Here is a 12,314-nt window from a genome sequence, read left to right as displayed (position 1 = left end):
TCATAACAAATTCTCAGCCTTGAGAAAGTATTCGGTCTGTAAGGGTTTGTTCCCATTCATTGGCATCAAGCAGAGATCTTGAAAACGATGGGGATACTGAAACCGATCATTAAATTATACATTGATGAAGCCTTATTTACATCACACTAGACCATCCCTTCAACCCTTTCTGGCCGTATGACTCACAGGTGAGGTTATGAAGCGGGTACTTGCAAGGTGTAATACAAGGTGTAACATCCTGTGTGATATCATATAATATATAGATTTCGGTGCAGTATTAAGGAGAACCATATCATGTGAGTTTACTTTCCTGCCCTCTCCCAGGCAGCACATCGGCCTACATTCTGTGACGTCACCAGGAGGCATCTCTGCTTCTCCAAGTACATGGATTTCTGGATCGCTCTTCTGCTGGGATTCAAGGTACAACTCTACAACAAGGCTCTGGGGTGGTCTATTCATTTTCTGTGATAGTGATAACTATGGTACATGTCAGTCTACACTGTGGTCCTGACATTCTATTCATCAACGAGGAGGCTCAGAATACATAGAGCTTTAGGAGCCTCCTACATCGAAGAAAGAAATAGAGATATGGAAATACAATACATGAGAGAAGAATCCATGATATGTAGTAAGTCCTGTGATCCTCATCCGTATCGGAGCTACATCGGTACTTGGGACATTTTTGTAAATGCCTTTGTCATTTTCATTGTAGGGCATGTTTCTGGTTTCCGGTAGTTACCTGGCAGGTCTCACCAAGGATATCAGCACTCCTCCGGTTAACCAGTCTCTGGTCATCATGGTGGGCAGCAACCTGGTGATTGTGGCCACTGTAGTTGTCTTATTAGTGTCACGTTTCTTCTATAACTGGCCAAGTCTGGTCTATGGGGTCACAGCAGGAAGCATTCTCCTCTGCACCACAACCATCACCTGCCTCGTCTTCATCCCGCAGGTAAATCCCATCAACACAATGACTGAAAACATTTGGAAATTATCTGTCTGGGCATTATAAACGACATACCCATTCCATGCTGCAAACAAAACCGAATGATGCTGCAGTATTACAGTAGTTATATTCTTGTACATAGGAAGCAGTATTATAGGAGTTATATTCTTGTACGTAGGAGCAGTATTATAGTAGTTATATTCTTGTACATAGAGGGCGGTATTATAGTAGTTATATTTTTGTACATAGGGAGCAGTATTATAGTAGTTATATACTTGTACATAGGGGGCAATATTATAGTAGGTATATTTTTGTACATAGGAGCAGTATTATAGTAGTTATATTCTTGTACATAGAGGGCGGTATTATAGTAGTTATATTCTTGTACATAGGAAGCAGTATTATAGTAGTTATATTCTTGTACATAGGAGGCAGTATTATAGTAGTTATATTCTTGCACATAGGGGGCAGTATTATAGTAATTATATTCTTGTACATAGTGGGCAGTATTATAGTAGTTATATTCTTGTACATAGGGGGCAGTATTATAGTAGTTATATACTTGTACATAGGGGGCAGTATTATAGTAGTTATATTCTTGTACATAGGGGGCAGTATTATAGTAGTTATATTCTTGTACATAGGAGGCAGTATTATAGTAGTTATATTCCTGTACATGGGGAGCAGTATTATAGTAGTTATATTCTTGTACACAGGAGGCAGTATTATAGTAGTTATGTTTTGTACATAGGAGCAGTATTATAGTAGTTATATTCTTGTACTTACTGTAGGGGGGCAGTATTATAGTAGTTATATTCTTGTACATAGGGGGCAGTATTATAGTAGGTATGTTTTGTACATAGGAGCAGTATAATAGTAGTTATATTCTTGTACTTACTGTAGGGGGGCAGTATTATAGTAGTTATATTCTTCTATATAGGGAGCACTATTATAGTAGTTATATTCTTGTACATAGGGGCAATATTATAGTAGTTATATTCTTGTACATAGGAGGCAGTATTATAGTAGTTATATTCTTGTACATAGGAGCAGTATTATAGTAGTTATATTCTTGTACACAGGAGGCAGTATTATAGTAGTTATATTCTTGTACATAGGGGTCAGTATTATAGTAGTTATGTTTTGTACATAGGAGCAGTATTATAGTAGTTATATTCTTGTACATAGGGGGCAATATTATAGTAGTTATATTCTTGTACATAGGGAGCAGTATTATAGTAGTTATATTCTTGTACATAGGGAGCAGTATTATAGTAGCTATATTCTTGTACATAGGAGGCCGTATTATAGTAGTTATATTCTTGTACATAGGAGCAGTATTATAGTAGTGATATTCTTGTACTGGGGGGCAGTATTATAGTAGTTATATTCTTGTACATAGGGAGCAGTATTATAGCAGTTATATTCTTGTGCATAGGAGCAGTATTATAGTAGTTATATTCTTGTACATAAGGGGCAGTATAATAGTAGTTATATTCTTGTACATAGGAGCAGTATTATAGTAGTTATATTCTTGTACATAGGGGGCAGTATTATACTAGTTATGTTCTTGTACATAGGAGGCAGTATTATAGTAGTTATATTCTTGTACATAGGGGGCAGTATTATAGTAGTTATATTCTTGTACATAGGAGGTAGTATTATAGTAGTTATATTCTTGTACATAGGGGCAGTATTGTAGTAGTTATATACTTATACATAGCGGGCAGTATTATAGTCATTATATTCTTGTACATAGGAGGCAGTATTATAGTATATTCTTGTACATAGGAGGAAGTATTATAGTAGTTATATTCTTGTACATAGGGACACTATTATAGTAGTTATATTCTTGTACATAGGGGCAGTATTGTAGTAGTTATATTCTTGTACATAGGGGGCAGTATTATAGTGTGGGGGGTCTGGAACGCAGACCGTAATGCGAATGTTGCCTGTATCCAAATTAAGAGGAAATATTATATAGAGTACTCATAGTTGAGAACCATAATGACCCACTATACACAGACTTAGTAAATCAGAATGAATTCTGTTTTATTGTTGTACATTGCTAGTTTATATGCAAGTTGTAAAGAAGGCGTTTCCAAATGTTACCTGATGCCTGGTTACAAAGTACTTTTGGCAACTGTAAATCAACAAGCTTTTCTAAACAAAAGGTATCAACAAAACTGTTTGAAGTAGACATGGAAACAGTTACAGTGTGATAATACAGGTTTTGTTAATTACATTTCTTGTTTGGGAAGAACTGTAATCTTCAAAGTTCATCAGCAATTTGCACATCAAAAGAGGGGACATTGTTTCTAATTTTTACATAGACAAAACTGGTTCAGCCACCTACTCGGAAGTCAGCACAAAGTTGGTAAGTTGGTATTCAGTAAGATAACTGAATAAAATCTAATTAGTCATACATTTAGTATTTTAAAATCAATATTCAAATAAACGCTTGAATATACCTTTTTACATATGATTCTATATCCAAATTCTACTAGCAACTTCCGGAATGTTTTACATATAATACATAACATTATATAACCAAATAACTAATGTCACATTCATTACACTGTTTCCTTATCTTTCTTATGTTAGGTTATTGATTAATAATGATTGACCCCTATCATTCCCCCATTTGGACATCAGAGCCACCATTATCTCCTGGTTCTGTCACCCATAGGTGCCGGGTTCCCAGGTAGGAATGGTGCACTCTATGTCCATCAAGATATGAAGACATAATATCAAATATTGCAAGTCAATCAAGTTTACAATACAGTAATCTTAGATTTATCAACATCAATATCGTCATTGTCATATTAGACACTTAAAGGGGTGTATTTTTGGGTATGTCTCGAAGAGTCTCTACAGGAGTGGGGACAGATAATAGACAAGTCCGCAAAATGTCCTCTCCACTCCTGAGGTTGGGCATACACGTGTGGGAAATATTTGCCCATCCAGTCCATCGCTTCTCCATGTGGATCGTTCGTAGTGGTGTTTCCCAATAAGAAGATAGTCCAATAAGACAAATGCAAAAGTCAAAATCAAAATGTCCATTACCTCCCCCACCCAAACAACGCCGGGATCCCACCCATCACTTTTCCTCTGGCTCGGGAACTTTCTTGCATTGGGAGGCATGTATCCACTTTTACAGAAGTAGGCGTTGACAACAGAACTTGGTATGGTCGTCAAACCTTGGGTCCAAGGCCTTTACTACGTGTCTTTTTGCGACCACCCAATCTCCAGGTGGCAAGAAATGAGTCCCCTCTAGGTTGTCAGGGTCTGGAATTGGGGAAAACACTAGATCGGGTGTTATTTTCAGTTTACGACATAGCTCTTGTACATATTCAATAACCTTATCACACCCCTGCTGTAGGGCCTGTGGATGGTACAGGCCTAATCTTGGCATAGAGCCAAACACTTCTTTTAACTTAAGCATATCATTTTAGTTCTTTCAACTTTGTTAAACTCTGCAGGTGGTATGGAGTGTAAAACGCTTGTTCCACCCCAAGGCTGACATCACCTTTCGCATCACTTAACCTGTAAATTGTGTACCTCTGTCACTCTCAATTGTCTCTAGTACCCCAAATCTACATACAAGTTCTGACACAAGTTTAGCCACTGTACATTGTGCGGTGGCTTTGAACAGGTCCACACACACAAGGACGTACTCATACCTGCCTGATTTGGGAAGCTGGATGTAATCGATTTGTAATCTCTGAATAGGATACAGTGGTCTGGGTGTGCACTTCACATGCCTTCACATATGCCTTTGCCAACCTGTCGAACCCTGGAGCATACCATACCTTGTCCATAACAGAAACCATGGCATTCCGAGAGGCATGCACTTTCCCGTGAGCTAGGACGGCGAGGTGGGTGTAGGCAGCCGCTGGTACATCATCTACGTCCCGTAGGACGCCAAATCCCAAATCAACAAGAGTGGTGGGACCAAGATCCAACTTACAGCACAAGGGGTCTTGCGTCCTGTCCTAGGAGAGCTGCAGCCTTGGCTGCCCTATCCCCTTGTTCTCTGGTGACTGCCCCTGCGTGTGTGCTTTAACCTTTATTATGGCCACTTGTCCTGGCAACATGATAGCTTAATGGGCTTGCCTTGTGCCGTGAGAAAGCTCCTGGACCGCCAGATGGGTCCATAATCGTGTGCAGTACCAAAGGCGTACCTGGAATCAGTGTAGATATTAGTAGTGGTATATTTTTCAATCGTACAGGCCTCATTTCCTGCGCTGACATGTGTGGCGGCAGTGGTTTTTGTACAAGCATCTCATTCAGTGTGACTACTTCAAAACCTGTTACAAACCTTCCTTCGTCATTCAGGTATCTAGATCCATCCACAAACATTTCAAGGTGGGGGTTTAGGAGGGGTTTGTCAGTGACATGTGCGAACCCAGCTGTCACAATCATGCTGGTGTTCTGCGTCAAAGGCCTCCTCTTCATCATCAGTCAGAGAATTTGCAAAAAGCTGGTCCTCTGTACTTACTCCCCCATTTGAATCAGTGTCACCTAATGGCAATAAGGTGGCCGGATTCAAAGTGGTGCAACGTTGAAATGAGACATTGGATGAAGAGTGTACTGCAAGTTCCATTTTGATCTGTCTAGCACGGGACAGATGTCTATGGCTTACCTGTGTCAGGATACCATGTATGTCATGTGGGGTGTAGATCACCATGGTGTGATCTAGGACAACGTCAGAACTTTTGTCCATTAGTGCCTGAACTGCTAGAACCGCTCGGACGCAGGATGGAGACCCTCTAGCCACCGCGTCAAGATGGGCACTGTAGTATGCTACAGGTCGCTTTTTGTGTCAGTACAGCGGTGGCGTGTCCCTCCATCTCAGTGACGTACATTTGGAAAGGGTTGTCATAGTCTGGCAGCCCCAGTGCAACCGGTTACCTGTACTTTCAGCTGATAGAAGGCTGACTCGGCCTGCGGGGTCAGGGCAAATGGCCGTGAACCCAAACAGTCGTACAGAGGCTGCATGGTCATGGAGGCAGAGCGTCCATTGCCAATAGTATGAAACCAGTCCCAAGAAGGTACGCAACTGGGCATGGGAGGTGGGAAGTTACATGTCACTTACCACCTTCGTGCGTTCCGGCGTCAGGTGCTTAGTACCTGGACCTAGGCAGTGGCCCAGGAACACTACGTGAGACTTGCAGAACTGAAGTTTCTCTTTGCTGGCTTTTCAGCCATTCTACTCTGATGGAGGAAACACAAAAGGCTTAGTGATGCATTGAGGTAACTGTCAGCAGTACATAAAAGTAAATTAAAAACAAATCATCAACATATTACAAGAGGGCGGTGCCCTCGGGAATTGGCCAGGCGTCTAATACCAGTTTCATGAATCTGGTGAACTGGTATTGGGCTATACTGTGCCCCTTGTGGCAGCACTATCCAACAGTACTGCTTTCCTCTGAAATTAAATACAAACAAATACAGACAGTCTGTCGAGGTCCGTCTGACTGGTAGCCCAAAGGCTCGAAGGAACGACACTAAGAACTTGTTTCTCTGCGTGCGTAAAAGTGAAGACAGGTAGAGGTGTCGCTAGGTCTGCTGCCATCCGACCGAAGGTCGGGTGACTTTCAGACCTGGGGTGTATACGAGCCTCACCGGACGAGTGAAGTTCGATACAAGATCCCAAGGATCCCATCATTTCGGTTCCCAATATGCTTTCAGGACTTTCCAGCACAAGGAAGCGCATGAGGCATCGTGACCCTTTAAACATTACCTCTAGTGGTTCAGTTTCTGCCAGCTGAATCGGCACTCCTGAAACCCCTTGCACCAATTACTGCTAGACAATCAGGCTGGTATTCTATTTAAAATAGATCAGAACCTTGTAGCAAAAAAAAATTAAAAATTAAAAATTTAGAAATTGCTGACCTGCAATACCTGGATCACCTATGTCAGATATCCAGTTCCTTGGGCTAAGCAATGACTCAGGAATTGGAGTTTGTCTTGGAGGTGACTTACTATTTGTCAGGACCTGCGGAAAGCTGAGTTTCTGCAGTGGCTATCAAGACAAATACATGAGCCGGATCTACCAAGAGAGCAGTTCGTTTACAAAACCTCCTCTGAACTGTCACTTGAGGTCTCAACCCGTACCGATCCATCCGGTGAAAATTTGATGGATGCAGATAAGGCTTGTAAGATATTAGTACAAATAACAGACATGAATTACAACAAGGCAGAATAATCCACAAACATGTATTCATATTGGAATATGATATTCTTTAAGCAAATTCATTATTAATCTGATCCTGCCTGCAATGTCTCATCAAATTTGAGAAGAAAAAAATTTCCTAACTGCCCAAGCTCCTCACCCCCTCCTTTGTAGACAAAAGAAGGATGAAACATTACCTACTTTTACATTATCTAGCTCCACCCCTTCGATGCTGGTCGTTTGCATGTCTCTCCTACAGAACATTCTTTCAGAGACAGTGCAGTACTAACAGCATTTAGCAGTGATATAGACGTCCAACCAATCACAGAACTGACATTTACACAAAAAGCAAAAAAAAAAAAAAACTAAAATATATCTTAAAAATCCCTATATTCTCTATTTTTAAGACCGTATAATTCACATAATTCATTACAAGTTTCTTTTTTCATCAGCGTCTGTCTTCCTTTCTATGACACTGAATTTTATCTCTATGAAACAGAACAATAGCTAAGATATTAATAAGCAACTAAAACATTCAGACTTCAAACAGCATTAATTATTAGTAATTACTAGACGTATACTTCTCTCCTAGGCTGGTCTGTGTTGAGGGTGGAAGAACACCTCTTCCTATTGTTCTTCCCTCCCATCTCCTTACATCACCTAGCTCCACCCCCTGTGGTCTGGCTCAGCGTTTGGTCTTTCTTGCCTCATTTAGTTTCTAGCCACCGGACAGTATATACCATATAACACAATCTAACTCTCATACGGGCCCTTCATTAATACACGAATTCACACTCACTGGGGTTTTTAATTCACTCATACAGACTGATAATATGTGAAGTAGAAATTGGGATTGTATTTACTGTACACCAGACTTCCAATAATGAGCGAATTATGTATAGATAAGAAAAACTCTTAGTACCGCGGTTTTTACACGATTCGCTCAGAATAGGCTACCCAATGACAAACACAATACAACTTATGCCCATTTCTACCCACATACTTATATTCACCACTCCAGATAGCAACTATTATCACCGTTCATTGTTAAACCTTCTACCTTTCCTTAACTCATTGACTTGCTTTTTTCTTTACTATAACCTTCAGCTAAAATTGCTTACATCAACTTTACACTCAGGAAAAAAAAAAACAAAAAAAAAAACCACCCAGTATATATATACTTCATTGTTCTTTTGAACCCCCACAGATGTGAGTGGGGTATAACTTTCTTACACTTAGAAATTAGACATTACAAGAACACTAAGACGTACAACAAAGATAGTTTACATAACAACAAGACTTACAAGACAAACAATAGTGGTTATTTGTCACATAATTGTCCACAGATTTTGCATGAACTTACTTTATGTCCCAGAGGGACACAAACTATAAGAGGATTCCCTTTCTCTGATAACCCCTTACTGCCGTATCTATACTTGCCTTAATCCATCTGTCTAACATATTTTTATACAACCTTTTGACTATCTCTGAATCTTTTCCCCAAACTTGCTGGTCTAAGACTCCCAAAATTCTAAACACCTTACTACATTCTTCTTCCCACAGCTAACGTGCCTTCTTTGTCTTTTACTATTTCTCTAGCTGATTTCCATATAGGCATACTACTTGCCCTGTACGTTTCCCATATTGTCTGTTCCTTTATCTAAACCGGCGTCTCTGATATCTTTCATATGCTTTTTCCCGTACTATTGCCAGAACTCATAGTTAAAAGGTTCCCGCTTTTCTAAGTCCTATCTGTCTATATATTTTATACGTTTGTCTGCATACGTCTCCCCCTTCCCTTTCTCTTATGGACTTACCTCTTGATTTACCACTGTAACACAGCATTGAGGATGCATACGGCTTTCCTCAGATAAATCTGGCGGTCCCTTCTGCCAAGTCCGAAACTGGCAGGATAACTATTTATTTTATTTCCCACTATTCATCACTAAGTAAACAGGACCTGATATCACCTAGTAAACTAAGGACCCCTGGTCCCTGGTCCTGGAATAGTTTTACGGACTCCTTAAGGGGGGTTTAGGGGACTTCTGGTGATATTATAACAGACTCAGTAAAAGCAAATTATGGCTAACATGACACAGACAATCAACATACAGATTTCAACAATTACTACAGGCAACATGGCAATATACACACAAGGGTTCTTCCATCTAGCACGGTTACTAAGAACACCGTAAATAACAGGCAGAAGCGTCCTATATAACATACAGCAACTCACCCCCTGTCGACACGAGACTTGAAGTCAGGAGAGCCCAGAGCTTGAGTGGTAAGTCAAGAGCTTACCGTATACCGGTGTTTTGTAGATCTGGGGTCCCGTGGCCTCTCGTCCGGCTGGTCGGCAGGTAGTGTAGTCAGGTATCGGCTGCAGGTAAGGAGTTAGCTTCTGCCCCACTTGTCGGGCGCCAAATAAACTGTGGGGGGTCTGGAACGCAGACCGTAATGCGAATGTTGCCTGTATCCAAATTAAGAGGAAATATTATATAGAGTACTCATAGTTGAGAACCATAATGACCCACTATACACAGACTTAGTAAATCAGAATGAATTCTGTTTTATTGTTGTACATTGCTAGTTTATATGCAAGTTGTAAAGAAGGCGTTTCCAAATGTTACCTGATGCCTGGTTACAAAGTACTTTTGGCAACTGTAAATCAACAAGCTTTTCTAAACAAAAGGTATCAACAAAACTGTTTGAAGTAGACATGGAAACAGTTACAGTGTGATAATACAGGTTTTGTTAATTACATTTCTTGTTTGGGAAGAACTGTAATCTTCAAAGTTCATCAGCAATTTGCACATCAAAAGAGGGGACATTGTTTCTAATTTTTACATAGACAAAACTGGTTCAGCCACCTACTCGGAAGTCAGCACAAAGTTGGTAAGTTGGTATTCAGTAAGATAACTGAATAAAATCTAATTAGTCATACATTTAGTATTTTAAAATCAATATTCAAATAAACGCTTGAATATACCTTTTTACATATGATTCTATATCCAAATTCTACTAGCAACTTCCGGAATGTTTTACATATAATACATAACATTATATAACCAAATAACTAATGTCACATTCATTACACTGTTTCCTTATCTTTCTTATGTTAGGTTATTGATTAATAATGATTGACCCCTATCAATAGTAGTTATATTCTTGTACATAGGGGGCAGTATTATAGTAGTTATATTCTTCTACATAGGAGCAGTATTGTAGTAGATATATTCTTGTACATAGGGGCAGTATTATAGTAGTTATATTTTTGTACATAGAGGCAGTATTATAGTAGTTATATTCTTGTACACAGGAGGTAGTATTATAGTAGTTATATTCTTGTACATAGGAGGTAGTATTATAGTAGTTATATTCTTGTACATAGGGAGCAGCATTATAGTAGTTATATTCTTAAACACAGGAGGCAGCTTTATAGTAGTTGTATACTTGTACATAAGGGGCAGTATTATAGTAGTTATATTCCTGTATATAGGAGGCAGTATTATAGTAGTTATATTCTTGTACATAGGAGGCAGTATTATAGTAGTTATATTTTTAAACACAGGAGGCAGCATTATAGTAGTTGTATTCTTGTACACAGGGGGCAGCATTATAGTAGCTATATTCTTGTACATAAGGGGCAGTATTATAGTAGTTATATTCTTGTACATAGGGGGCAGTATTATAGTAGTCATATTCCTGTATATAGGAGGCAGTATTATAGTAGTTATATTATTGTACATAGGAGGCAGTATTATAGTAGTTATATTCTTGTATATAAAGGGCAGTATCCTAGTAGTTATATACCTCTTTATAGGGGGCAGTATTATAGTAGTTATATACCTGTATATAGGGGGCATTATTATAGTAGTTATAATACTGACCCTTATGTACAAGAATATAGTATGAAGAAAGTTTCCAGTATTCATTAGAAGTAAAACATAAAGGCTTTATTTCACATTCCTAAAATCCATCAGAGAGACAGCATACTCACTACTTATGCATTTTGAGCCTTTATCAGCTCTTAGTCATAGCCGGGTACATTCATCCTGCTATACATAAGGACATCTTGCTGTGTTTGGATCAGTAAGAAATGTTTCAGTGTTACTGGCATTTTGCTATTATCGTAGCCTTGTACACAGACTCGTAATTGTAGAAAATGCGCAATAATTTCGAGTTTTAGTTCCTCTTTTCACTGCATAAGTCTCCGCTGCCCTTACTTCCGGACACATTATGATATGCCATAGTAACCTGTCACCACAACATTGCAGCTAATGAGAAAAATGTCTTCAGTGACCAGCCCAGCAGAAAGAGAAGGGTATATAGGATCCTCTGGTTTATGCAGAACACATCACAGTATGCAGATCATCTGTTATGTACTGGGAAGCTACGCTGACATCAGCATTTACAGGAACAGAATTAATCTTGTTAGGAGGAAATCCTTCATTCCTTTTAAGAAGCAGATTCCTGGGTAACCTGCAGTATCCATATATGTCTTTTTATGGGAAGTCTGCATATGGCTTTGTGATCCAGAATATGAGGGTTTCATTAGTAAGCACAGACGACTGTGGTACTGATGTATCTTGTCTCCACCAGAATAATGGATGGAGACATGCTTTGGCAGTCCTGAGTTGAAGGATACCCTCCCAGCAGCTGATTGGCTGCCACAGACGTGCCCTCGTGAGCTGGACCACTATAGCCCCTTTAAAAACATTTGTATTGTCAGAATGGAACGCTCCCCTACCTTCTTATTGTCAGCTTCAGCAACAGTGCTGGAAGGAGAGCTTCTGGATGGTTTTACTGGGGCTGTTGGCATAGATAGGCATTCATGAAAAATCAGATGGTTTCTGTATAGACCAACTACAAGACCCATCGCCAAATGACTTAGACCACTTCCTGCATCTTCGTAGCCTGCACCTTAAATACAAAATAAACATGGTGTCTAAAGTGTAAAGGAGCACCTGGATATTCTTAAAGAGTTTTTACGGGCATTTAACCCTTTGCAATACTGCTGTCCTATCCTTCAGTCATCAGTAGTTGATCGTGGGGGATTACCGCTTGGGACCCCAATGATCAAGTTGATCTCAGCCCTCGCATTTATTGTCATAGAAGGTATATCTGCCACTGATTTCAATTGAAATCATTGGAAGCAATATCTTCTATGGCGCTTCCCAGCTCTGACTCCAA

At 39.6% G+C, this 12,314-nt stretch overlaps 1 protein-coding gene across 3 annotated transcripts in view; it reads left to right on the top strand.

The window, feature by feature from the left end:
* The window catches only part of GPR156 (G protein-coupled receptor 156), a 48,401-nt gene that overhangs the window by 22,324 nt on the left and 13,763 nt on the right, over positions 1-12,314 (top strand). For all 3 annotated transcript variants that reach the window (XM_066599251.1, XM_066599249.1, XM_066599250.1), the window contains exons 7-8: positions 325-420; positions 713-949. In XM_066599251.1, the coding sequence (XP_066455348.1) occupies positions 325-420; positions 713-949 (333 nt within the window). The remainder of the gene's footprint in view (positions 1-324; positions 421-712; positions 950-12,314) is intronic.

This window comes from Eleutherodactylus coqui, chromosome 4 (genome assembly GCF_035609145.1).
Source record: "Eleutherodactylus coqui strain aEleCoq1 chromosome 4, aEleCoq1.hap1, whole genome shotgun sequence".
Lineage (NCBI taxonomy): Eukaryota > Metazoa > Chordata > Amphibia > Anura > Eleutherodactylidae > Eleutherodactylus > Eleutherodactylus coqui.
The sequence above is the reverse complement of the archived record's forward strand: the minus strand, read 5'-3'. Positions and strand labels throughout refer to the sequence as shown.